Genomic DNA, 25,351 nt, shown 5'->3' on the forward strand with positions numbered 1-25,351 from the left:
TAAGGCATATTCACAACGGAATATACTACAGCAGTTCCTATTTATAAACTCAAACTACACACACTAACAAGGATAAAGGGAAAAACGATGTTGAGTAGAAAGTAAAGCCAGGTACAGTGACAGTGTGATGCCACATCTGTACGTCTGAAGCATGTAAAAACCTTCAGATGTACAGATATGTAAGAATATGTAAAAACGTAAGAATATGTAAAGATGTTGGCCGGGCGCGGTGGCTCAAGCCTGTAATCCCAGCACTTTGGGAGGCCGAAACGGGTGGATCACAAGGTCAGGAGATCGAGACCATCCTGGCTAACCCGGTGAAACCCCGTCTCTACTAAAAAATACAAAAAACTAGCCAGGCGAGGTGGCGGGCGCCTGTAGTCCCAGCTACTCAGGAGGCTGAGACAGGAGAATGGCGTAAACCCGGGAGGCGGAGCTTGCAGTGAGCTGAGATCCGGCCACTGCACCCCAGCCTGGGCGACAGAGCGAGACTCCGTCTCAAAAAAAAAAAAAGAATATGTAAAGATGTAAGAATATGTAAAAACCTGACATATTCTTCAGCATTTATGTGAAAGTACTGTTTGAATGGGTGATAGAACAATGTAAATTCATGATTATGGTGCCTCTGGGCAGAGTGACACTGGGACAAGTGCAAAAGAATCAACAGGGAACTTAACTTTTTAAAATTTTAACTTAATATAAACAATTGAGGCCTGGCACAGTGGCTCACACCTGTAATCCCAGCACTTTGGGAGGCCGAGGTGGGTGGATCACAAGGTCAACAGACCATCCTGGCTAACACGGTGAAACCCCATCTCTACTAAAAAAATACAAAAAATTAGCTGGGCGCGGTGGTGGGCACCTGTAGTCCCAGCTACTCGGGAGGTTGAGGCAGGAGAATGGCGTGCATCCGGGAGGCGGAGCTTGCAGTGAGCCGAGATTGCGCCCCTGCACTCCAGCCTGGGCGACAGAGCGAGACTCCGTCTCAAAAATAAATAAATAAATAAAATAAACAATCGAGAAAGTCAATTCTGTGTGATAGAAGCAAGGTGTTTTCATATTATTCTTTAGTGACAGGGTCTCACTCTGTTGCCCAGACTAGAGTGCAATGGTGCAATCACAGCTCACTGGAACCTTGAACTCCTAGGCTCAAGTGATCCTCCTGCCTCAGCCTCCCAAAGTAGCTGGAACTACAGGTGTGCGGCCACCACACCCAGCTGATTTTTAAGATTTTTGTAGAGATGGGGTCTTACTATATTATCTGGGCTGGACTCAAAACTCCTGGCCTCAAGCAGTCCTCCTGCCTTGGTCTCTCAAAGTGTTGAGATCACAGGTGTGAGCCACTGCTCCTGGCTGGAATGTTGTTTTTAAAAATGTGTTCAGGCTCTGAGAATGGCTGTGGAGCTCAGCAGGGCATGGGCCAAGGCCTCCAACACAGGGAATCATGTTGCACAGACCAGGTGGGGTGATGAAGCACCCAGCCGCCCTCCTCACCAGGCTGTCTATGTGACTCTAACATGGTCTGGTGGCCAGGGAAAGGGCCCTGGGTGGGAGCCCAGAGACTCAGCCCTGCCATCAAGGCGTGTCCTAACTGCCCAAGGCAGGGGAGGAACAACCTCATCTCGGCAGCCCTCTCCACCTATCTGCAGTCTTGGACTCTTACTGCTGCTCCCGAGCTGCCACATGCAATGAGTCCATGATGAGTCGAACCGCCTCTGCAATCTGCTTGGCCCGGACCGTGTGCTGCTCAAACTTGGTCTTCACTGCAGACTGGGAGATGCACTCCTGGAACACACAAAGGCACGGAGGGAGGTGGGGGCCACCAGGGGCCTACGGCCAAGGGCCAGACTCTGGCTTTCACTGCCAGGGACACGGCCAGTGGGAACTGGGGAGGCACAGAATCACCATATACCAGAATCAAAGGACTCACCTCAAACCTCCTCTCAAAATTCTGAAACTCAAACATCCTCACTTGAAAGCCTTCTGCGAGAGCGCCCCCTAGGAGAATGGTACTGCATTAGCCCAGAAACAACTTGGCGGCAGAGGAAAAGGATGAAATCCCCAGAAACCAAGCCACTGGCTGAAGAGCAAGAGCCTCTCACTCTGCTCTTCTCAGCAGCCCCTTCTCAGAAGGATTTTCTACTGACAGACTCAGCACGAGACAAAATGTCTCAAACATCAGGGAAAAGAAGGACATCTGTTCTCATCATTACCTCCTTCGGGCATGCCCTGGGCTTTCTGAATCCTGGCGTTGAGCACCTCCTTAGCAGACACAAAGAAGATGCGGTCCCCGGCCTGGGATCGATCCACCACACCCAGCTCATCCACTAGGAAGCTGGTACAACGCTCCATGTGCTGCCGCCGCACCTGGAGCCCAAACAAATGTGTCCAAAGTTGGTGCAGGTGGCCCCACAGCCCCAACCTGCCTCTTTCATTAAAAGAATAGGTCATAAGAGGCTGGGCACGGCGGCTCACGCCTGTAATCCCAGCACTTTGGGAGGCCACGGCAGGTGGATCATTGAGGTCAGGAGTTCAAGACCAGCCTGGCCAACATGGTGAAACCCTGTCTCTACTAAAAACACAAAAAAATCAGCCACGCATGGTGGCGGGTGCCTGTAACCCCAGCTACTCAGAAGGCTGAGGCAGGAGAATCGCTTGAACTTGGAGACGGAGGTTGCAGTGAGCCAAGATAGCACCACTGCACTCCAGCCTGGGCAACAGAGTGAGAAAAAAAAGAAAAGGCAACATATTCACATGGCTCAACAGCCAAAGGCACAAACACATACACAGTGCAATGTCTCCCACTATTCTGTTCTCCAACCACCAAGTTTCCCAGACCAATGTGTGGGGGTTACTTGGCGTAGAGCCTGCCAAAGATATTTTATGCATATACAAGCAGAAATGCTTAAACATGCCCTAGACTGCCTCTTGTTAAGCTTATATAGTGCCTCACTTTTGTGCCCTGGAAGGAAAGGAACCCTGGGGTCAAGTAACCTAAATCTGGGAGCTATACTCTGACAAGCCGTGTCCTCCTGGGGCATTGTTTACAGAAAGAGTGGGCATCACTAGAAAATCCCTCCTGGCTCTGACACCTGGGGTTCTACCTATAAAATGTGACAACAGCTTCTTGTAGACACCTATCATGTGTCAGGTGTTTTAGACAGCTTTTATCCTCTCAGCAAGTCTATTTATCACACTGGTGAGGAAACTGGATTTACCAGAAGGGTCAAGGGATCTGCCAAAGTCACACTGCCTGCCTAGTGTCAGTCAGAATTTGGACTCTGGGCTGGGCACAGTGGCTCATGCCTGTAATCCCGGCACTTTGGGAGGCCAAGGCGGGCGGATTATCTAAGGTCAGGAGTTCGAGACCAGCCTGGCCAACATGGTGAAATCCCTATTTCTATTAAAAATACAAACATTAGCCAGGCGTGATGGTGGGTGCCTGTAATCCCAGCTACTCGGGAGGCTGAGGGAGGAGAATTGCTTGAACCTAGGAGGCGGAGGTTGCAGTGAGCTGAGATTGCGCCACTGCACCCCAGCCTGGGTGACGAGCAAAACTCCATCTCAAAAAAAAAAAAGAAAAAAAAGATTTTGGACTCCGGCCTGTTGACTGCAACTGCATGTTTTATCATCCCATATTATCAATCTTATTACCCTTTATTTTTTTGGAGACAGCGTTGTACTATGTCGCCCAGGGTGGTTTCAAATTCCTGGTCTCAAGGGATCCTCTCTCAGCCTATAGGTGTGCACCACCATGCCCAGTTTGTCTTTCATTTCACATATTTAGAGTTGTGAGGCCAGGAGCGGTGGCTCATGCCTGTAATCCCAGAACTTTGGGGGGCTGAGGCGGGTGGATCGCTTGAGCCGTGGAGTTCAAAACCAGAGTGGGCAACATGGCAAAACCCCATCTCTACCAAAAATACAAAAATTAGGCAGCCTCATAACCCAGTCTCTAAATAAATAAGTAAACAGCTAAGAGTTGTGAGTCACCAGTTAGAATCAGTATTCTCCACTCCTCTTTCCAGCCTCTTTCACAGAGACCTCCCTAGAGCTGAGCCTGTTCCATACTAACTCCTCAGAAACCAAACTGAGCACTGGTCCTGAAGATGCACTAATGCTGCAGGGATCCTTTTTAAGCCTAGGGGAGAGTGGCTTAAAAAGGGGGTGCGTCCAGCAAAGTGGATGGCAGAGGGGAACAGCCACCAGAAGATACCATAGGAGAGTATTTGGAGAATTATTTGGCAATAAAGTTAATTCAGGGAAGTCACCAGATCCAGGAGGGCATGAAGTGGCCCCAGTGGCAGGCAGTGCTCCCTCGGGGTGGCATTCCCCAAACTGCCAAACAGAGGCACTAACCTCCTCCATGTACTCAGGCTCTGAGGCGGATGCATCCCAGCGGTTGTTCAGGATGAAGATGTTCGGCCGGGAGAGACGCTCACTCACCTTGTGGAAGAAGTGCTTTTCCTAGACAAAGGGTAAGACCTCGGTGGAGCAGGAGCCTGACAGCCAAGGCCCCATCAGCTGCCTGCCCAGGGGGTGTGGGAGCTTGGGAGAAGGCAGAGGAGGAGTTACCGTCTGCATCAGGGTGGACTCTGAGTTGGCCACCAGCACAAACACATCAGCATCCAGACAAAACTTGTCAATCCAGCTGTCCAGCTCTGTGGTGACATCAATACCAGGGCTAAAGGTGACAGGAGTAAACCAAATCATCAGGCAGAGCAGGAGCCCTATTCTTCCTGCTGAGAACAGACCTGGGACTTGTGAGGCAGGAGGAGAAAGCCAGCGAGGGGAGGGAAATCAGGCCCGGCCCTCATTAACCGATTTTTACTTTCCATTTCCTATCCTTCCAGATTGCCTGGAAATGAGTGTTTTGGTTTTTTTGTTTTATGTTTTTTTTTTTTTTTTTTTCTGAGACGGAGTCCTGAGACGGAGTCTTGCTCACTCGCCCAGGTTGGAGTGCAGTAGCGTGATCTCGGCTCGCCGCAAGCTCCGCCTCCCAGGTTCATACAATTCTCCTGCTTCAGCCTACCAAGTAGCTGGGACTACAGGCACCCGCCACCACACCAGGCTAATTTTTTGCATTTTTAGTAGAGATGGGGTTTCACCATGTTAGCCAGGATGGTCTTGATCTCCTCACTTCATGATCCACCCACCTCGGTCTCCCAAAGTGCTGGGATTACAGGCGTGAGCCACTGCGCCCGGCCTTGTTTTGTTTTTTGAGATGGAGTCTTGCTCTGTCGCCCGGGCTGCAGTGCAATGGCAAGATCTCAGCTCACTGCAACCTTCGCCTCCCAGGTTCAAGTAATCCTCCTGCCTCAGCCTCCCAAGTAGCTAGCACTACAGGCACGCACCACCATGCCCAGCTAACTTTTTTGTATTTTTATAGAGATGGGGTTCCACCATGTTGGTCAGGCCGGTCTCAATCACTTGACCTCCTGATCTGTCCACCTCAGCCTCCCAAAGCACTAGGATTACAGGTATGAACCACCACGCGTGGCGGAAATGAGTGTTTTTAAAAAATACATCTATTGCTTTTATAAAAACAGAATTACTTTTTTTTTTTTTTGAGACGGAGTCTCGCTCTGTCACCCGGGCTGGAGTGCAGTGGCCGGATCTCAGCTCACTGCAAGCTCCGCCTCCCGGGTTCACGCCATTCTCCTGCCTCAGCCTCCCGAGTAGCTGGGACTACAGGCGCCCGCCACCTCGCCCGGCTAGCTTTTTTTTTTGTATTTTTTAGTAGAGACGGGGTTTCACCGTGTTAGCCAGGATGGTCTCGATCTCCTGACCTTGTGATCCACCCGTCTCAGCCTCCCAAAGTGCTGGGATTACAGGCTTGAGCCACCGCGCCCGGCTAAAAACAGAATTACTTGTAATTCTACTTTAAAGATGATATACCAGGACAGGTGCAATGGCTCACGCCTGTAATCCCAGCACTCTGGGAGGCCGAGGCAGGTGGATCACGAAGTCAGCAGTTCGAGACCAGCCTGGCCAATACGGTGAAACCCCGTCTCTATTAAAAATACAAAAATTAGCCAGGCATGGTGGCGGGTGCCTGTAATCCCAGCTGCTTGGGAGGCTGAGGCAGGAGAATCGCTTGAACCCGGGAGGCAGAGGTTGCAGCGAGCCGAGACTGTGCCACTCACTGTACTCCAGCCTGCGTGACAGAGTGAGACTCCATCTTAAAAAAAAAAAAAAAAAAAAAAGATATACAACATACAATATACAATTAAGGTGAAGGTGTGACTTGATGTGAGTCCAGGTAAATGCTACAATACTGTACTTCTTGGTATAGTTATAACCTGTCCACCAAGCCAGGGCAAAGTGTTTCTTCAAGGGAGATAAAATACACCTCTGACTCCGCCACAACTCCCCACCCCCAGTATACGTAATGGCACTGGGCTGAGGCTGAGAACCTCCCCAACTTTTGAGCATCCCTCCTATCTCTTACAGACCATCCCTGGGACATCTGGTACTGGTAAACAGGTGTAGGTACCAGACTCTAGAGGAAAGCCAAGAGGCCAGAGGATTTGGTTGAGCCCATCTGAAAGGCAGTAGTACTTAAGCAGAGCATGGATGGGGCCCAGGGACTCTGGCCCGGATTACTCAGAAATGGAAACCTGGCACCTCCCAGTTTGGACCTCCTAGGAGGGTACCTCCCTCTTACCTGTCCATCAAAACGAGGTCATCCTTCAGAAGTGGGCACTTAGAGTTGGGCCACATCACACTCACTAGGCTGCCGGCATGGAGCTGCTTGTCCTGATGGAGGGCATGAGCCAGCTGGTTCACAGTCTGATGGCAGAGGAAGGAAAGAAAGAAGCTGAGGAGGAAACACCAAGCCAGATTTCCTGTGCCGCTGCATCACAGCACAGTGGCTGAGACTGCTGCCCATTTGCTACCCTTTCTTCTTCCACATATAAAAAGTTAACAGCTGGGAGCTGTCAGTTAAGAACCTACTTTCTTCACTGCTCTTTTGAGCTTCTTTCCTGGATATCACGCTAAAGTCGTCTGTTCTGCACTGATTGATTCTTTTTTTTTTTGAGACAGTCTCGCTCTGTCACCCAGGCTGGAGTAGTGGCGTGATCTCGGCTCACCGCAACCTCCATCTCCCAGGTTCAAGCAGTCCTCCTGCCTCAGCCTCCCGACTAGCTGGGATTACAGGCACCTGCCACCACGCCCAGCTAATTTTTGTATTTTTAGTAGAGACAGCGTTTCACCATGTTGACCAGGCTGGTCTTGATCTCCTGACCTCAAATCATCCACCCGCCTCGGTCTCCCAAAGTGCTGGGATTACAGGTGTGAGCCACCGTGCCTGGCCGATTGATCCTTTATGAAGCAAATTGAGCATCTGGCCCCAAACAAGAATGCAGCTGCCTCTCAGAAAACTCAAGAGTGTCGGCCCCTGAATGATAGGTCAGAGACACAGAGCAAATGCAGGAATCCCTCTCTGGCAATACCCCAAGGAAGAACACAGCACATACTGTCTTCCTTAACGAGTGAAGAGAGGCCAGTGGCCGCTCAGAGCTGTATGAGGAACAGCAGGGTCCTCATTCTTGGTGATCCACATTTCTGAAAACCGCCCCCGCCAGCCCCCAGAAGCTCTCACATCCTTCAAAAAGCTTATCTAAAATAGGGTCTCCCATTCACCTCCACAGGGCAGTGCTGCCCTCTCCCTAGAGGTGAGGTCAGCCATGTCACAATGGACGACTTGCTCCGCCAGCAGGCACAGGGCTGACAGCCAGCCTGGCACCCTCACCTTGGCGCTCCTCTTTTCCTCTGAGCCCTCGGTAAGGAGAAAGGCCTCATGGCCATCTGTGCCCTCTACCCGCAGGAAGCAATTGGTGGTGTGGCCAATCCCAGAGGGCAGAACTTTGTCCCAGAGCATGGCATTGATCACGGTGCTCTTCCCATTGCTCGTCCTAGAAGGAAGTAACAGCTGTCAGCAAAGCCACCAATATCCGACCTGAATTACTTTCACAATGCAGATACCAGCCTGGAAGGCCAAAGCCCTATTCACTGCAATGCTGCCAGTGCCCAGACAGTGCTGAGACACAGAGTAGGCACTGTTTATTAAAATGAATAAACACCCCCAGGCCCAAAGCTGTGACATACCCCTGGTTCATCATTTCAGATTAATCTGCAAGAGGCTCACTACGTACTGTCTGCCCCTTGAATCATACAGCCACCCTCAGCATCACTTATAGAGACTGTCTGAGACAGTCAGACAGTCTCCAAAGTTTAACTCAGGCCTACCTGAAACACCGACTCACCACCCTCAAAGCGTCTTTCTCAGTCTAAATGACCCCAGTGTTTCCCACACAGGGCATGTTTCACTGCTTTTCTCCCATCACGCTCCTCCTTACACATGAAGCTTCACCTTGTCAGTCCCAGCTGACAACTGCCAGGATAAAGGGAAGATTACTTTCTCATTCTTTGTTTTTATTATTATTTGACATGGAGTCTCGCTCTGTCGCCCAGGCTGGAGTGCAGTGGCATGATCTCAGCTCATTGCAACCTCTGCCTCCTGAGTTTAAGGGATTCTCCTGCCTCAGCCTCCTGAGTAGCTGGGACTACAGGCGTGCGCCACCATGCCCAACTAACTTTTGTATTTTTAGTAGAGACAGGGTTTCACCATGTTGGCCAGGCTGGTCTCGAACTCCTGACCTCGGGTGATCCTCCTGCTTCAACCTCCTAAAGTGCTGGGATTGCAGATGTGAGCCACCATGCCCAGCCTACTCTCTCATTCTTACCTATCACACCCCTTTCATGTAATCTGGTGGGGTTTTTTTGGGTTTTTTTGATATAGGGTCTTGCTTTGTCGCCCAAGCTGGAGTGCAGTGGCGTGTGGCATGAATAGAGCTCAATGAAGCCTCGACCATCAGGGTTCAATGATCCTCCCACCTCAGCCTCCCAAGTAGCTTACACTATAAGTACGTGCAACCACGCCCAGCTAATTTTTAAATTTTTTGTAGAGATGGGGTCTTGCCATGTTGCTTGGGCTCGTCTCAAACTTCTGGGTTCAAGCAATTCTCCTGCCTCAGCCTCCCAGTGCTGGGATTACAGGTGTGAACCACTGCACCCGGCCATTTCTGCTTCTTGAAAATAGCTCCACTCAGCAGACTCATCTGCTCTGAGTCTCAGAGCTTTCAACCTGTGCTAAATACAGTGTTTCTGAGTTAAAGTTTCCCAGCCACATCACTAGAGCAGAACTACAATGACCTTACCTGCACCCACTGAGACAGGCAGCCCACTAGCTCACCTAAGTAGGGGTCATACCTCCCAGGTGAGGATGAAGAAATGATAGTTCAGAGTACAGGACCACACCTGAGGTTACAGGTCATCAGGAACAAGACTCTAGGCACAGTGCCTATTCCCCAGGCTACCACCAGATGCGTAGCATACAATCTGTCTAGATGTCTTTTTTCCTGTATTAGATATGTGTGTGTGTGTGTGTGTGTGTGTGTGTGTATACATTTTTTTTTTTTTTGAGACGGAGTCTCGCTCTGTCGCCCAGGCTGGAGTACAGTGAGGTATGATCTCAGCTCACTGCAACCTGTGCCTCCTGGGTTTACGCCATTCTCCTGCCTCAGCCTCCCAAGTAGCTGGGACTACAGGCACCTGCCACCATGCCCGGGTAATTTTTTTGGATTTTTAGTAGAGATGGGGTTTCACCGTTAGCCAGGATGGTCTTGACCTCCTGACCTTGTGATCCACCTGCCTCGGCCTCCCAAAGTGCTGGGATTACAGGCGTGAGCTGCCGCACCTGGCCATTATGCCAGTTATAAATGTTTGGCATAGTACTTTGGGTACATTGTGGCTTCATAAGGGCCAGTGTTAAAACTGCTTCCATGTCAAAGCAAAGAAAACTGCCTATATATTGGTTTGTCCTGGTGGGGAATAAAAAGGATCACTGGTTCCAGTCACAGGAGTAGTAACTGTGGGTGCCTTAAGGTTTGGGGCACTTACAAGGCTGTGGTAGAAACAGATACCCCATGGATATCACATGTTAAACCATGTGTATCTGGGGAATACTCAATCTCAATGTGCACACCTTTGACTACCGCTGTGGAAGCGTTCCTTTAGACAAAGCTGTGACCCATTTTACTCTGGATCAGGACAGAAACAGTTCACATTCCATTATTTGTAAAGTTATCTTCTGTTAGCTTTCATTATTTTTGCTACACTCATTTTATTTGTATTTAAAATGCTTTAGGCAACCTAAGAACAAATGTAAAAGTAAAGATGCAATAAAAATGAATTGCTTGATATTCATTACTTCGTGTGTATCAACAAGCATAGCACTAAAACAAAACAAAACAAAAAAAGATGTATTTAACTTATTTTTAGGTTTTATGCTTTTGTGAATTTTTTTTTTTGATGCTTGCCTAACATGCATGTGCTGTAAAAATAGTTAACAGGGAAATAACTTGAGATGATGGCTAGCTTTGTTTAATGTCTTACGAAATTTTCATGAACAATACAAGCATAATTGTTAAGAATATGTGTATTAAATTCATGTAAGTGGAATAAAAGTTTTATGAATGGAGAAAAAAAAAAACCAAGTACTGTATGATTCCACTTACGTGAGATACCTAGAATAGTCAAATTCATTGGGACAGAAAGTAGAATGGTGGTGGCCAGGGCGAGGGACATGTGGGGACAGGGAGTTATTGTTTAATGGGTATAATACAAGCTTAAATTTTGCAAGATGAAAAAGCTCTGGAGACTGGTTGCGAATATACCCACTAGTGAACTATATGCTTAAAATGGTTAAGGGGGTAAATTTTATATTATATCCTTTTAATCACAATCAGAAAATTAAAAAAAAAGTCAGGCTTGATGGCATGCACCTGCAGTCCCAGCTACTCAGGAGGTTCAGGTGGGAGGATCACCTGAGCCCAGGGAGGTCGAGGCTGTAACGAGCTTCCAGCCTGGGAGACAGAGAACCCTGTCTCAAAAATCGAATAAATAAAATATAAATTAAAAGGAAAGCAATGAATTCTGAAGCGTGTCCCTGCCCTGGAACGTTCTGCGGCCTTGCACAAAGTGCCTCCCTCCCTCCTAGCCAGGAAGAAAGAAAGGGTGGGTGCCACAAGGACATACCGGCCAAAAAAAGCCACTTTCATGTGCCGCCGAGCCAGCACCTCGCTGATGCCTCTCACTTTGGATAGGTAACCTTTGACGTCCAGAACCTGTTCTTCTGTGGTAACGGGGTCCAGTTCTGCATTCCTGTAGGTGTCTGGAGGTGGGGATGGAACATGGGTCACCACGTGGTCAGAGGAGTTCCACAGTCATAAGTCTGGAAGGGCCAGAGCAACCGCCCTGCTTACCCTAAATGAGTCCACCTCTGGCTCCCTGCAGCCGACAGGCTGAATTCCAGATCCTCTATGGTGGCCCCATGGTGTGGTGGTTAAGAACATGGCTAAGGAGCAACACTGCCTGGTTTTGAAGCTGGGTTCTTACCACTTTCTACCTCTGTGGCCTCAAGCAAAAGAACCTTTCTGGGTCTTAGTTTCCTTAGGCACAAAATGGAGATAATGACAATATCTACTTCATGAGACCACTGTGAGGATCAAATGAATTAAAATACAAATGCTGTCAATGGCGGCTGGTGTAAGATGAATACCTGAATGTTAACTGCCATCCTTGTTCATTTTTTCTTAACAAATATTTACAAAGTTCTTACCACATGCCAGGCACTGTTCCTTTCACTTTTCAAATTCGTTCTCTCCTTTGGTCCTCTTTATTAACGTGGCTCCAGAGGTAGTAAAAGGCAGAGCTAGGATTTGAATTAGGCAGCCTGGCTCTGGAGTCCAGGGTCTTAACCACTCTGTGTCACTTCTCGAGGGCCTCCCTGCCCTGGCCCTGCTGGCCTCTTGCTACCCGCTGCCTCACAGTCCTCCCTCACCATATCCCCAAACTCACCAGCTTCCTCGGCCCTCTGGCTCTGCTCTCTGCTGCCCAAACCCCTTCCCACTCTCTGAAGAACTGACACACTACACTGCCTTGGGGCAGCTTGACTCATTCTCACTTGACCTCGAGTCTAGCTTAGACAGCACTGCCTCAGGAAGGCTTCTCTGACCACCCCTCCAACCTGAGTCAGGACCCTGGACCCCTTCTCTGTGTGCCCCAGCACCCTGCACTTCTCCCATCTCAGCTCTCACTTCACCATAAGTTAACTGTCCAGCTCACCTGTCTGTGTCATCTACCTCATGAGGGCCACGCTATCTGATCCCAGCACCCAGCAGGTGCACAAATGTTTGCTACGTGAGCAGACCTTTGGATTACAGCACTGCTTTTTTCCAGTGCCCCTAACAGGAAGATGGCCAACAAATTACTCCATCCAGGAGCAACTGAGTGAGATCCCACCACTGTCCTGTCTAGGACACGCACTAGACAAGCTGGAACACAGCCAGGTGTTCAGCCCCCCTGCACACTCCTGGGAACTACGAGGCTGACAGCCCCAGCCCTGAGAACACTCCCAAAGCATGTGAAGCATGACAAGGGCCCGCCCACTGAGTTTCCCCCGCAGCCAGCGCCATGAAAGGAAGTGACCAAGTCAACAACACCCCCATCTCCCCGCCCGCAATGTCCACCGGTCACCTCTGCCCCAGAGGCATCAATATTCCTCCCTTATATGGGCAACTAGGCATGGCCTTTGGAATGTCCCTCAGAGGAAGCTGGTTCTCAAGCATGTGACTACACTTAAAAGTGGGAGCCAGCAGGCCGACAAGCTCTTGTTACCTGCCCGTTAGAAACAGCCCCCAGGCAGGAACCATCCCCTCCCTGACCCAACACAGCTCAGGATCACTCCAGCTCTTTCCCTTCCATTTAAACAACAGGGAGGCCTCATGTTTTCACACAGAGAGAAATCAAAGCATGCATCACATAAACATCTGCATTAAGCATGTGTCTGTCCACAACGTCATCTGAGTAGGTGACTCAGAGCTTCCAAGAGGGTTACTCTGGGCTCCCAGAGGGCAGTGGCCTGATCTACCCCATCTCTGCATGCCCAGCACCTGCCACAGGGCTGGCACACCACAGCCACTGAGTTGGGATTATTTCAACTACCAATCATACTACTTTAAAATTCAGATTTTAGTTCAACAAGTATTTAGGAAACACCTTCTGTTACATCAAGTGCCATGCAAAGGGCAGGGCACAGATGAGGGCATGAAATTGGACAGTCTCTTTCTTCAAAGGGAGCCTCGTGTAGCAGCCTGGCGTGTAAAACAACGAGAAGCCAAGCTGCTCTCGTTGAAAGCAGAATGGAAAGAAGGTGGCCCCCCTGAGCCAGGGGCCAATCCCGGAAGCCCCACCACTGAACTTCTAGGGTTCTGCAGACTAGAATCTGAAACCACTGTTCACACCTGAGCCCCCTTTCACAAGTGAGGAAACCAAGGGCAGATAAGACTCAGCTACTGGGTCTCCACAGACAATCTCAGGACCTGGCGCCAAAGTGCCCTTCTAAAGAGGGAGCCTGAGGAAGCAAGCGCTGGAGTTGTCACTCAGACGAGCGGGGCCCCGGGAACCAGTCCTTCTCTGCTGATAGACAAGGAACTAGAGGTTGGGCTCAAATTAGTAACTAGTAGAAAAGGCACAGGTGACATGAGTTTCCTATAGTTCTGTCACCAATCTAAAAATATAAAAGAGAGGGCGCCCCGGTCAGGCATCACTGACACCCAAACAGTGCCTGGTATTAATGGCAGCCAGAACTAGGCAAAGGAAAACACATGGGCTCTGGAGTTGGAGACACCTGGGCAAAGCCCTGATCTATTACTTACAAGGTATCCGACAACTCTCAAACCTCAATTTGCTTGCCTTGTAGATGGGGATAAGATTCACCTATCTTTCATGATTAAATGAAACGAAACCTGTGGACTTCTAAAGTAATTACTAAATGGCAGTTCCCTTGTCTTCCTGGCCTCATCTCCCCAGAATCCAATTCCACATGATTTCAAGAGCAGAGCATTTCTGAGGCTATCTGGGCATGAGTTCCCGAAGAGCAGAGCTATACTTCCCCACCCACAAATCCCACTAGCTAAACATCTAAACAGGTAAGAGTGGGCCTGGCTGAGCAGGTGCCCCCTTACCTTCAAGGAAGGTGGCGCTCTCCTGGATGTAGGCCCCCAGCTGCTCAAAAATGCCATTGATCTTCTTCTTGGCAGTGACAAAGTGCTTGAGTGGGGAAGCATTCACTTCAGCCATGTGTCTCTTATCTTTCTTGACTGTGACGATAGTGTTGCATCGAGAGAAGAGCAGGGACATTGCGCTGCAAGAGAAGCCAATGTGAGCGAACACAGCGATACCTACCTCGGGACATCCTGCTGGAAGGATGGTGGAATGCTTGGGGGAGAATCAAGAATATGGGGATCTCAGGTCACTGCAACCTCCAGGACTAGAACAAAGGATGGTGAGATAAGAAGTGTCTCAGGCTGGGCACGGTGGCTCACCCCTGTTTCTCAGAACTTTGGGAGCCCGAGGCACGCGGATCACCTGAGGTCAGGAGTTCAAGACCAGCCTGGCCAACATGGTGAAACCCCGTCTGTACTAAAAATACAATAATTAGCCAGGTCTGGTGGCACACACCTGTAATCCCAGCTACTCGGGAGACTGAGGCAGAAGAATCGCTTGAACCTGGGAGATGGAGGCTGCAATGAACTGAGATCACGTCATTGTACTCCAGCCTGGGTGACAGGGTGAAACTTTGTCTCAAAATATGAGATAAAATAAAATAAAATTAGCCTGACACAGTGGCATGCATCTGCAGTCCTAGCTACTTGAGAGACTGAGGCGGGAGGGTCACTTGAGCCCAGGAGTTTGGGCTGTAGTGACCTATGATTGGTCCACTGCACTCTAGCCTGGGAGACAGAGCAAGACCACATAAAAACACTACTGGTTAGGGGGCGGGTTCAGTGGCTTATACCTGTAATCCCAGCACTTTGAGAGGCCAAGGCAGGCAGATCGCTTGACCTTAGGAGTTTGAGACCAGCCTAGGCAACACAGGATCCCCGTCTCTATTTAAAAAAAAAAAAAACCAGCCGGGCATGGTGGATCATGCCTGTAATCCCAGCACTTTGGGAGGCTGAGACAGGTGGATCACAAGGTCAAGAGTTCAAGACCAGCCTGGCCAACATGATGAAACCCCATCTCTACTAAAAATACAAAAAAATTTAGCCGGTTGTGGTGGCGGCCGTGTATAATTCCAGTTACTTGGGAAGCTGAAGTAGAGAATTGCTTGAACCTGAGAGGCGGAGCCCTCCCAGCCCAGCCCTCCCACTATGCCCCACCTCTTTTGACCTTTGACCAAAGACCTCTAGGACTTTGGAGTCAAGTCTCATGACCTCTAAAATGTTATTCTTATATGAAAAGATAAGCTACAAAGATGTGTGGGATTGAATGAGAGCAAGAGATAGTCACACAAAAATAGACTGTGATAATATGGCCGGGTGCGGTGGCTCACACCTGTAATCCCAGCACTTTGGGAGGCTGAAGTGGGTGGATCACTTGAGGTTAGGAGTTTAAGCCCAGCCTGGCCAACATGGTGAAGCCCTGTCTCTACAAAAAATACAAAAATTAGTCGGGTGTGGTGGTGCATGCCCGTAATCCTAGCTACTCAGGAGGATGAGTGAGACAGAAGAATCGCTTGAACCTGGGAGGTGGAGGTTGTAGTGAGCTGAGATTGCACCACTGCACTCCAGCCTGGGTGACAGAGTGAGACTCTGTCTCAAAAAAAAAAAAAAGACTTACAATAAACAAAGTGTTGGGCCGGGCGCGGTGGCTCAGAAATGTTGGGCAGGGCGCGATGGCTCATGCCTGTAATCCCAGCACTCTGGGAGGATGAGGTGGGTGAATCATTTGAGGTCAGGAGTTCAAGACCAGCCTGAACAACGTGGTGAAACCCCACCTTGACTAAAAATACAAAAATTAGCCAGGCATGGTGGCAGGCACCTGTAATACCAGCTACTTGGGAGGTCGAGGCACAAGAATTGCTTGAACCGGGGAGGTGGAAGTTGCAGTGAGCTAAGATCGCGCCATTGCACTCCAGCCTGAGTGATAGAGCAAGACTCTATCTCAAAAAAAAAAAAAAAAAGCTCAAAAAGAGGCAGACACACCAGAAGGTAGTGTCCAGGGTAAGACTGGGAATTCTGACCCCAAAAGTAGATCCCTGCCAGGTCCCTCAGAGTTCCCACTGTGGCGAAAGGTACTTCTTGAGCAGAGCCCACCGATCCTAGGAAGTCAAAGGGCAAAGGCCCTCCTGGATGAGGGGGCGTGTGCACAGCTGACTGTGCCTGGGTCTGTCACTGCCTCCCCAGCCACCCTAATCTTAGGGCCCTCAGTTCTCCACCCAGCAGCAAGCTCACTCTCTCTAGACGAGAAATGAGGTGTTGCTCCCGAGCAAGCACACGAGAAACTTCCAAATGGGACCAAAGTATGTTGCAGAAGGTCCTGAAAAGCAGAAAGAACACCCAGAAGAGGTACATGAAGACCAAATGCCACAACGGATGTTTAGGAACTAACCATCCCAAAGAGTGGGCAGAAGACAGACCAACCCAAAGTGGGATAGCGACCCACATGTGTGCCCAAACCAACAAGTTCTTGTGCAATGTTAATGATTCCTCTGGAGATGAGGGAAGGAAGTGACCCCACTTCCGTTTCTACATTCCTCCTCAGCATGACGCCACAGCTATGAGAGATGTCTTCTCAGCATGGAAGCCATATGTGCAGGGCTTAAAGACAGCACAGCTCTGAGGAAGGAAACTGCAAAGAAAATGCTACTCTCACTCTTCCAAAGCAGCAAAGGAAAAGTGCACTGAAATCAGGCTTGCCATGGCCTGGCAGATCAGACTGTTCGAGAAAGAGGGGATGTGGCAGGCACAAGAGGAAAGCCACCCAAAAGGAAAAGAAAAGAGATCAGGGGCCAGGCACGGTGGCTCATGTCTGTAATTCCAGCACTTTGGGAAGCCGAGGCAGGCAGCTCACCTAAGGTCAGGAGTTCAAGACCAGCCTGGCCAACATGGTGAAACCCCATCTCTACTAAAAATACAAAAAATGGCCGGGTGCGGTGGCTCAAGCCTGTAATCCCAGCACTTTGGGAGGCTGAGACGAGCGGATCACAAGGTCAGGAGATCGAGACCATCCTGGCTAACACGGTGAAACCCTGTCTCTACTAAAAAATACAAAAAAAAAACTAGCCGGGTGAGGTGGCGGGCGCCTGTAGTCCCAGCTACTCGGGAGGCTGAGGCAGGAGAATGGCGTGAACCCGGGAGGCGGAGCTTGCAGTGAGCTGAGATCCGGCCACAGCACTCCAGCCTGGGTGACACAGCGAGACTCCGTCTCAAAAAAAAAAAAAAAAAAAAAAAATACAAAAAATTAGCTGGGTGTGGTGGCGCATGCCTGTAGTCCCAGCCACTCCAGAGGCCGAGGCAGGAGAACCACTTGAACCTGGGAGGTGGAAGTTGCAGTGAGCTAAGATCTCACCACTGTGCTCCAGCCTGGGTGACAGAGCGAGAGTCTCTCTCTTAAAAAAAAGAAAAAAAAAAAGAAAAAAAAAAGGGATCAGGGATGGGGCATGGTATAGTACTACCTATGACAGGTTTTGTAATCAGGCAGAGCCAGGTTCAAATTGTGACTATATTATTTCTGGGCTGCTGAAACTTAAGCAAGTTATTTCATCACAGAACCTTGGTTTCTTCATGTGTACAACAAACAAGACACCTATTGCAGAGAAAAACTGTCTCAAACTGTCTTTTTTCTCTACTCTCACACCATAATCATCAACACAAGAGACTTCTGTGACCAAATGTGAGGGGGTTTCTTCCCCACCCCAAGCAGCGGACACCAGCTGGGTGTCCTCTCACTCAGTTCTCACACTGTCTACCCGGAGAGAATGTCAGATCCCACGGGGTGAGGGCTCAGTCCCCAGGACTGCCCCACCTCTCCACCACCACGCCTCAAACATACCAGTCGCAAGTCTGGGCCTCCAGAACTTCTGACCGACTGGCTTTAGGCTGAGGTTCCCATGACCCCCTCTTTGAGTTTGATTAATTTGATGGAGCAGCTTACCTAACCCAGGGAAACACTTATGTTTACTGGGTTATGAGGGCTATCGCAAAGGATACAGATAAAGAAATGCTTAGGGCGAGGTACGGGGGAAGAGGCGTGTAGCTTCTGTGCCCTCCCTAAGCAGGCCTCTCTCCAGGAACCTCCGCATGTTCCGGTATTTGCAAGCTCCCTGAACTCTGTCCTCTTGGATTTTTATGGAAGCTTCATGACATCAGCATTCCTTCCCCCAGGATACAGGATCCAACCCTCTCAGGGGAGGGTTTTAAGGCCCACAGTCAGAAAGGTGGGGAAAGATTAGGGTGGAAGGAGAGCAGGAGAAGGTCAGAGGCCTGCCCCTGAGGCCTACCACATCTAACATTATAACATGAAACCAGAACAAGGGCTATAGATAGGAGTTACAGGCCTGGGTCCGTGGATGAAACCCATATCCTCACACCATAATACCATCTCAACTGTGAGAAGACTAAAGCTGATGATGCAAGCAACGTGCTTCACATACAGTAAGAGCTAAAAGCAGCTTTACATGTTATAAAGCAATAACAACAAACTCTACCAGCAAGATCACAAGACTCTCTCCATGAAAATCCAGCCTTCAGGGAGGGCAGAGACAAGTCTGCCAACTCACCCCACACACACCACTCCCTTGTCCGTTACCACGGAGATCAAATACACAGGTCAGCTGGGGAAGGATCAGCGATACCCCACCCCAGAAGTGACTTGCTGCAGGAAGCAAGTTCCCCACTATCAGAAGCAGATGCCTTTAAGTTCTGGTCAATGTTTGCAAGCCCAGGGGATATAAAACCAAAAGCATTAGTGCTCACTAACTGCAAGACTTAACAGCGTGTACACCAGTAGAAGCTTGGGAGCTCCAGGTTACAAGGTCTGCTAGGAGCACAGCCGATCCAGGAGCCTCCCTGCTCTCACCAATAACCAACCTGCAGCAGCCTCCAAACCCCTGGCGTAAAACCTACCGTCAACCCCTCCAAACTCTGCCTGATTTATCTGGCTCTGCTAACTTGCAAGCTAAGATTCCACATTTGTGTTGCATGAGCTGCTTTCTGCCTGGAGTCCTCCTTCCTTTTCCACCCATTTGGCATACTCCTACTGTCCTTCTACACCCAATTCAAGTGTCACTCCCTCCATGAAGCCTCCTCTGATGCCTCATAGAGAACAAACAACATCACAGACCCGGTTTTTGTCACATCCTGTGTCCCCCAATTATCTCAAGGCTTTGACTGCTGACTCCCTACTCCTCCGGAGTGATGCGGGGCAGCTGGGTTCCTGCTCCTCCTCTGGAAAGCCTTGATAATCTCTGCTTCACCACAGAGCTCGTCGCCACAGGCACGTGGGGACCATCCCACAAGCATAGCCTGAGAGCCTGGCTCCAGTATCAGTTACACACTAAGCGTCACACTTCAAGCTGTGACTGCCTCATAAGTGCTCTGGAGATTACAGTTTTGGATAGTCTCTGGCAGCACTTCCCAAAGTGTGGTCCACAGAACTCTACTTGCACCCAATATTCCACCTAAAGAAGGTTCAATAGTAGAATCAGTTTGTAAAACACCATACGCTACTATTCCCCTCAGTGGAGCACACCAGCACAGCAAAGAGTTTGTGAAGGAAGGCTTGTTGTAAAGACACTAGTTTAACTGTATTGAATTCAGCATTTCACAAATATATTCAATTAAAAAACCCTTCTGTGTAATAGTTTTTAAAATCCCGGGCCGGGTGCGGTAGCTCACGCCTATAATCCCAGAACTTTGGGAGGCCGAGGTGGGCGGATCACGAGGTCAGGAGATCGAGACCATCCTGGCTAACACAGTGAAACCCTGTTTCCACTAAAAATACAAAAAATTAGCCGGGCGTGGTGGTGGGCGCCTATAGTCCCAGCTACTCGGGAGGCTGAGGCAGGAGAATGGCGTGAACCCGGGAGGTGGAGCTTGCAGTGAGCCGAGATTGTGCCACTGCACTCCAGCCTGGGCGACAGAGCAAGACTCCATCTCAAAAATAAAATAAAATAAATAAAAAATAAAAATAAAAAATAAAATAAAATAAAAAACCCGAGGATAACGCTTTAGGGAAAGGCCCATTCTTTCTGGTACTCTCTCACTCCTACCCCCAAAAAGTGCGCCGGGGCACAGTATTGACAAATATTAACCTAAGACCAGAAATGAACCTAGTTCTAAATGGAAACTGCTATTAGCCCTCCAAGGTGGTCCAAAGTTTTGCCTCAACCTAGGCTATCAGTCACGGAGTATTAGGTATCTTGGGAGTAGAGACAACAGTAGCAAAATTCACTGCAAGGTGTGTTTGGATCCCAAGCACAGTCCCTGAATCCACACCACCTCCTTACCCAGTGTTATGTACAGCAACTCCTAGCAGGGAAAATAAAATGGATCCACGGATCGTCTGCTGGCACAACTGGAAAAGAGGAGAAGCTGAGAAATCGAAACAAAAGAGGATACAGGGTAAAGGGGACAAAGCAGAATCTTAGAAGAGCAGTGACAAGGAGCCAATCTGTGCTGGGCAGAGACGGGGAAGAGCCAGCACTGCAGAGAAGACCAAATGAGGGAGACACAGACTAATTCTTCGGGGAGCCCAAGAGATCCCAGCCACTTCCTGAACTGTCAACTTTTAAACAGGCTCTCTAAGCAACCAGCGAAATCCTTCACGGAAGTAGAAAAGAGATACAGCAGTTTTTCTTTCTTTTTTTTTTTTTTTGAGATGGAGTCTTGCTCTGCCGCCCAGGCTGGGGTGCAGTGGCCGGATCTCAGCTCACTGCAAGCTCCGCCTCCCAGGTTTACGCCATTCTCCTGCCTCAGCCTCCCGAGTAGCTGGGACTACAGGCGCCCGCCACCTCACCCGGCTACTTTTTTGTATTTTTTTTTTTTAGTAGAGACGGGGTTTCACCGTGTTAGCCAGGATGGTCTCGATCTCCTGACCTCGTGATCCGCCCGTCTCAGCCTCCCAAAGTGCTGGGATTACAGGCTTGAGCCACCGCGCCCGGCCAACAGCAGTTTTTCAACAGAAGTTAGAAAGCTGTGGCTCTATACAAAGAGGATGCCATCCAAGAGACTTGCCACCAGAGGTCCAGGAGAGCATGCCCCTGTCCACTCAACTCAAATCCAGGGTGCCAGAAGTAACAGCTACTACTCACTTTTTTGGATGGTGAGAGATCTTCACAAGGTAGGCATCATGGACATGGCTGGAGTTCAAAAGACAAAAAGATTCTGAGTTCTCTTCTGTCTTGTCTCAGGTTGAGGTTGGTTATTGATTGACTGTGTTGACTCCACCAGTCCTGACTTATTAGAAAAGAAAAGGGAGATAGATCAGGTGTCCTCCCCCCCAAAAAAAACACTGGTGTACAAAACATGTCTAATCAGGTTTCAAGCCAAACAAACTCATCCCTGAGGGAAGCTTACTCATTGAGGTATTGTGGAGTTGCACCGGCATGTGAGGAAGTGCCCTGGGGAAAAAAACGCAGAGGTGTGGGACCAATCCTGGCTATGCACAAACATGTGTTCTGCCATGTGCGGGTTTGAGGCACCAGGGAGGTCCCTGCAGGAGCCCTGAGAAAGGTACATCTAGAGAGGGGAGAGGAGGACAGAGCAAAACCAGGAAAAAAACTGGGCTTGAGGATTGTGGAACAGCTGATTACTGAGCAACAGAAGAACTGACTGAAAGCCAATGTATTCAGCTACTGTGAAGTATCTCACTTAATTATCAATTCTATGGGGCAAACAGAGGGCTGGAATACTTGAAGATTTATAGACTGTTAGTCGATTGTCTAAGCTGGGATTTGAAATATTAGCTCCCTTTGACTCCAAAGCTCCTGGAGTGCAGTGGTGCGATCTCAGCTCAACCTCCGCTTCCCGGGTTCAAGCGATTCTCCTGCCTCAGCCTCCTGAGTAACTGGGATTACAGGCGTGTGCCAGCAAGCCTGGCTAATTTTTGTTTTTGGCACAGACGGGGTTTCACCATGTTGACCAGGCTGGTCTCGAACTCCTGACCTCAGGTGATCCACCCGCCTCCGCCTTCCAAAGTGCTGGGATTACAGGTGTGATCCACTGCGACCGGCCTCCTTCCTTGTTTAACTACATTGAGCTGCCTTCCTCCCCCAAGCCCTAAACCTTGGGACACCAGAGGCGGATAACCAGAGCCTTTTTCTGGGTAGAAGAGAGAGAGATGATTGAGAATTTAAAGAAAGAGGGCAATGAAGGAGTACGAGAGGGGGTAACGGGCAGTTCTGCCTTCGTGCGTCTAAACAGCTATTTATTCAACATTTTCTGTGTGCCTTCTGTATGTGTGTCAGGCGCCACGTTAGGAATGGATAAGAAATAGTCCTGCCCTCCAGGGCCTTAGAGTCCGGTGAGAAGTCATACAAGTAAACAGGGTTGAACGAGAGGGTAGTAAGTGTTCAAAGTGGGGAGGGCAGGGCGCTCCCGCGGTGAACGTGGACACCTATCAGGTGCTGAGTAAATGCTGGCAAAATGAAGACTGGATGAAAAACAGAAAAGCGGCAGGGGTAGAACGTTGCCGTGAAGGGTGGAAAGGCGGGGACAATGAGAAGCTACAGGACAGCCCACCTCCCAGTCCCAGGTCCCGTGGCCCGCCCCCTCCTCTCAGGGCCTGCGGCGAGGCCTGAGAGTGGGGATCCTCGCTTGACTGCATCTCAGACCCCCGTGGCCCCAGAATCCCGTCGGCCTACGCCGAGCTGCTCAGGACTTGCCCGGCCGGGCCGGGCCAGTCCCCGCCACCCCGGCTTGCTCGCCCTCTCACCTTCACCTTCCCGGCCTCGCGGTGGCCATCACACTCACTACGTCACCAACAAGCGCCACCGCGGGGGGAGCCGAGAGGAGGGAAAGGGACGCGCGCGTCACCAGTCGCCTCAGGATTGCCCCTCGACCCGGATGAGCTGGTGGACCCTGAGCCCAGCTGGCTCGCCCCGCCTACTCCTTACGCCTCTGCGGCCCCGCGACTGGACACTTCGAGCGGCGCCTCAGCGCGCGACGCCTCCGCCGGCGCGTCCCAAGCCGATGACGCAGCGGCTCGGACTCCCGCTGCATTGTGGGGGCTGTAGTTCCGGTGGGCGTCGGCGGGAGCTGGGGGGCGGGGCAGAGTGGGGCGGAGCCTCAAGCTGTCAAGGGGCTTTGAAAAACCAAGGGCATGGAGTAGAGGTTCCCGCTCTTTCGCGGGTTGTCCTAGAGCCTGACCCTGGGGCCTCTGCCAGCTCTGGAATCCAGATTTGCATTCTGTAATCTTAGAGGAGTGCTCTCTGGAGGGCCAGGCCTAGGGTGAAGTGACTCATCGGGCAGACAGAAGCGAGCCTGGACGTGCTGCCTGCCCTTCAGTCGCCTTTGAGCAAAGAACAGCAGCAACAAGGGCGAATCAATGCTAGTGACTGAACTGCGTCTCTAACATCCGCCGCTGTGTTTAATCTCCACAGCAGTCCCAAGAGACGGAGAGGGGAGGGTACCCAAGCTCACATGGTTACCCAGATCACTGGGCCCCAGTGATGTGCCAGACACTAGGAAACCGCAGCAAACAGGTCCCCTGCAGGACTTGGCCTCCGCAGGGAAGGCTCCAAGCCTGAGCGCGCCAGAACAGTAGCCACTAGCCACATGTGGCTCTCAAGTCCTGAGCCAGTGCAAACGGAGATGCGCTAAAAGACTTAGGACAAAAAAGACTGTTAAACTATCTCACTTTTTAGGAAAAAAAATATCGACTGCACGCGGTGGCTCATGCCTATAATTCCAGAATTTTGGGAGGGCGAGGCAGGTGGATCTCTTGAGGTCGGGAGTTCAAGACCAGCCTGGCCAACACGGTGAAACCCCGTCTGTACTAAAAATACAAAAATTAGCCAGGTGTGATGGTGCACTCAGGAGGAAGAAGCAGAATGGCTTGAACACGGGGGCAGAGGTTGCAGTGAGCCGAGATCGTGCCACTGCACTCCAGCCTGGGCAACAGAGACTCCGTCTCAAAAAAAGAAAAAATGTATATTTTTGAGCCAGAGTCTCACTCTGTCACTCAGGCTGTAGTGCAGTGGTGCAATCACGGCTCACTGCAGCCTCGAACTCCTGGGCTCAAGTAATCCTCCCACCTCACTCAGCCTCCTGAGTAGCTGGGAGCACAGATGCTGCAGCCATGCCTAATATTTATTTTTGGTAGACATGGGTAAGCATTTCACTTTGTTACCCAGGCTGGTCTCCTGGACTCCTGGACTCCTGGAGTCAAGCAATCTCCTGCCTCAGCTTCCCAAAATGCTGGGTTACAGGTACCTGCCACAGTGCAGGGCTATTAGCTCATTAATATTTATATGCTGATTACATGTTGAAGTGATAATATTTTGGATCATTTGGGTTAAATACATTACTAAGATTAATTGCACCTGTTTCTTTTTACTTTTAAAAATGTGGCTACTAGAAAATGTAAAATTGTGGGGAAAAGAGAGATCAGCCTGTTACTGTGTCTATATAGAAAGAAGTAGACATAAGAGATTCCATTTTGTTCTGTATTTGAGATGCTGTTAATCTGATTGTGACCCTACCCCCAACCTTGTCCTTGCAAGAGACATGTGCTATGGTGACTCAAGGTTTAAAGGATTTTGGGCTGTGCAGGGTGTGCTTTGTTAAACAAATGCCTGAAGGCAGCTTGCTGGTTAAAAGTCATCACCATTCTCTTAATCTCAAGTACCCAGGGATACGCACACTGCCAAAGGTCGCAGGGACCTCTGCCTAGGAAAGCTAGGTATTGTCCAAGGTTTCTCCCCATGTGATAGTCTGAAATATGGCCTCGTGGCATGGGAAAGACCTGATCGCCCCCCAGCCTGACACCCGTGAAGGGTCTGTGCTGAGGAGGACTAGTACAAGAGGAAAGAAGGCCTCTTGGCGGTTGTTGGCAGAGAGAAAAGCATCTGTCTCCTGCCCGTCCCTGGGCAATGGAACATCTGGGTATAAAACCCGATTGTATGTTCTCTTAACTGAGAAAGGAGAAAACCGCCTTAGGGCAAAAGGCGGGACTTGCTAGCGCAATGCTGCTCTTTATGCACTAAAAAGGTTTATGGAGATGTTTGCATATGCATATCAAGGCACGGCACTTTTCCTTAAACTTATTCATGTCACAGAGAACTTTATTCATATGTCTTAGTGCTGACTTTCTCCCTATAATGATCCTATTATCCTGCCACTTCTTTTTCTTTAAGATGGTAAAGATAATGATCAATAAATACTAAGGGAACTCAGAGACCGGTGCCGGCGTGGGTCCTCTGTATGCTGAGCGCCGGTCCCCT

The 25,351-nt window shown here is 49.9% G+C and overlaps 3 protein-coding genes across 34 annotated transcripts in view; 1 reads left to right on the forward strand and 2 right to left on the reverse strand.

The window, feature by feature from the left end:
* Positions 1-10,322, forward strand: part of LOC144336246 (uncharacterized) — a 28,133-nt gene extending 17,811 nt beyond the window's left edge. For both annotated transcript variants that reach the window (XR_013407866.1, XR_013407870.1), the window contains exon 3: positions 9,600-10,322. The gene's annotated coding sequence lies outside the window, so the exon portion shown is untranslated. The remainder of the gene's footprint in view (positions 1-9,599) is intronic.
* The window catches only part of MFN2 (mitofusin 2), a 32,129-nt gene extending 9,237 nt beyond the window's left edge, over positions 1-22,892 (reverse strand). For 5 of the 30 annotated variants that reach the window (XR_013407702.1, XR_013407703.1, XR_013407714.1 and 2 more), the window contains exons 1-11: positions 22,843-22,892; positions 21,221-21,365; positions 14,091-14,269; positions 11,101-11,236; positions 7,754-7,916; positions 6,665-6,789; positions 4,573-4,681; positions 4,357-4,464; positions 2,214-2,367; positions 1,931-1,998; positions 1,664-1,785 (exon numbers count right to left, since the gene is read on the reverse strand). Coding sequence is in view for 17 of the 30 variants with exons in the window: in XM_015112703.3 (XP_014968189.1) it covers positions 1,664-1,785; positions 1,931-1,998; positions 2,214-2,367; positions 4,357-4,464; positions 4,573-4,681; positions 6,665-6,789; positions 7,754-7,916; positions 11,101-11,236; positions 14,091-14,265 (1,160 nt within the window). In the remaining 13 variants the exon portion in view is untranslated. Of the gene's footprint in view, positions 1-1,663; positions 1,786-1,930; positions 1,999-2,213; positions 2,368-4,356; positions 4,465-4,572; positions 4,682-6,664; positions 6,818-7,724; positions 7,917-11,100; positions 11,237-14,090; positions 14,270-17,961; positions 18,153-20,416; positions 20,485-21,220; positions 21,366-21,485; positions 21,648-22,649 lie in introns of those variants that run through there. The other 25 variants (XR_013407707.1, XR_013407709.1, XR_013407717.1 and 22 more) reach the window with 16 other exon arrangements.
* PLOD1 (procollagen-lysine,2-oxoglutarate 5-dioxygenase 1) overlaps positions 1-25,351 on the reverse strand; it is a 158,144-nt gene that overhangs the window by 87,696 nt on the left and 45,097 nt on the right. The gene's annotated exons all lie outside the window — the stretch shown is intronic.

The sequence above is a fragment of the Macaca mulatta genome, chromosome 1, assembly GCF_049350105.2.
Source record: "Macaca mulatta isolate MMU2019108-1 chromosome 1, T2T-MMU8v2.0, whole genome shotgun sequence".
In the NCBI taxonomy this organism is placed as follows: Eukaryota; Metazoa; Chordata; class Mammalia; order Primates; family Cercopithecidae; genus Macaca; species Macaca mulatta.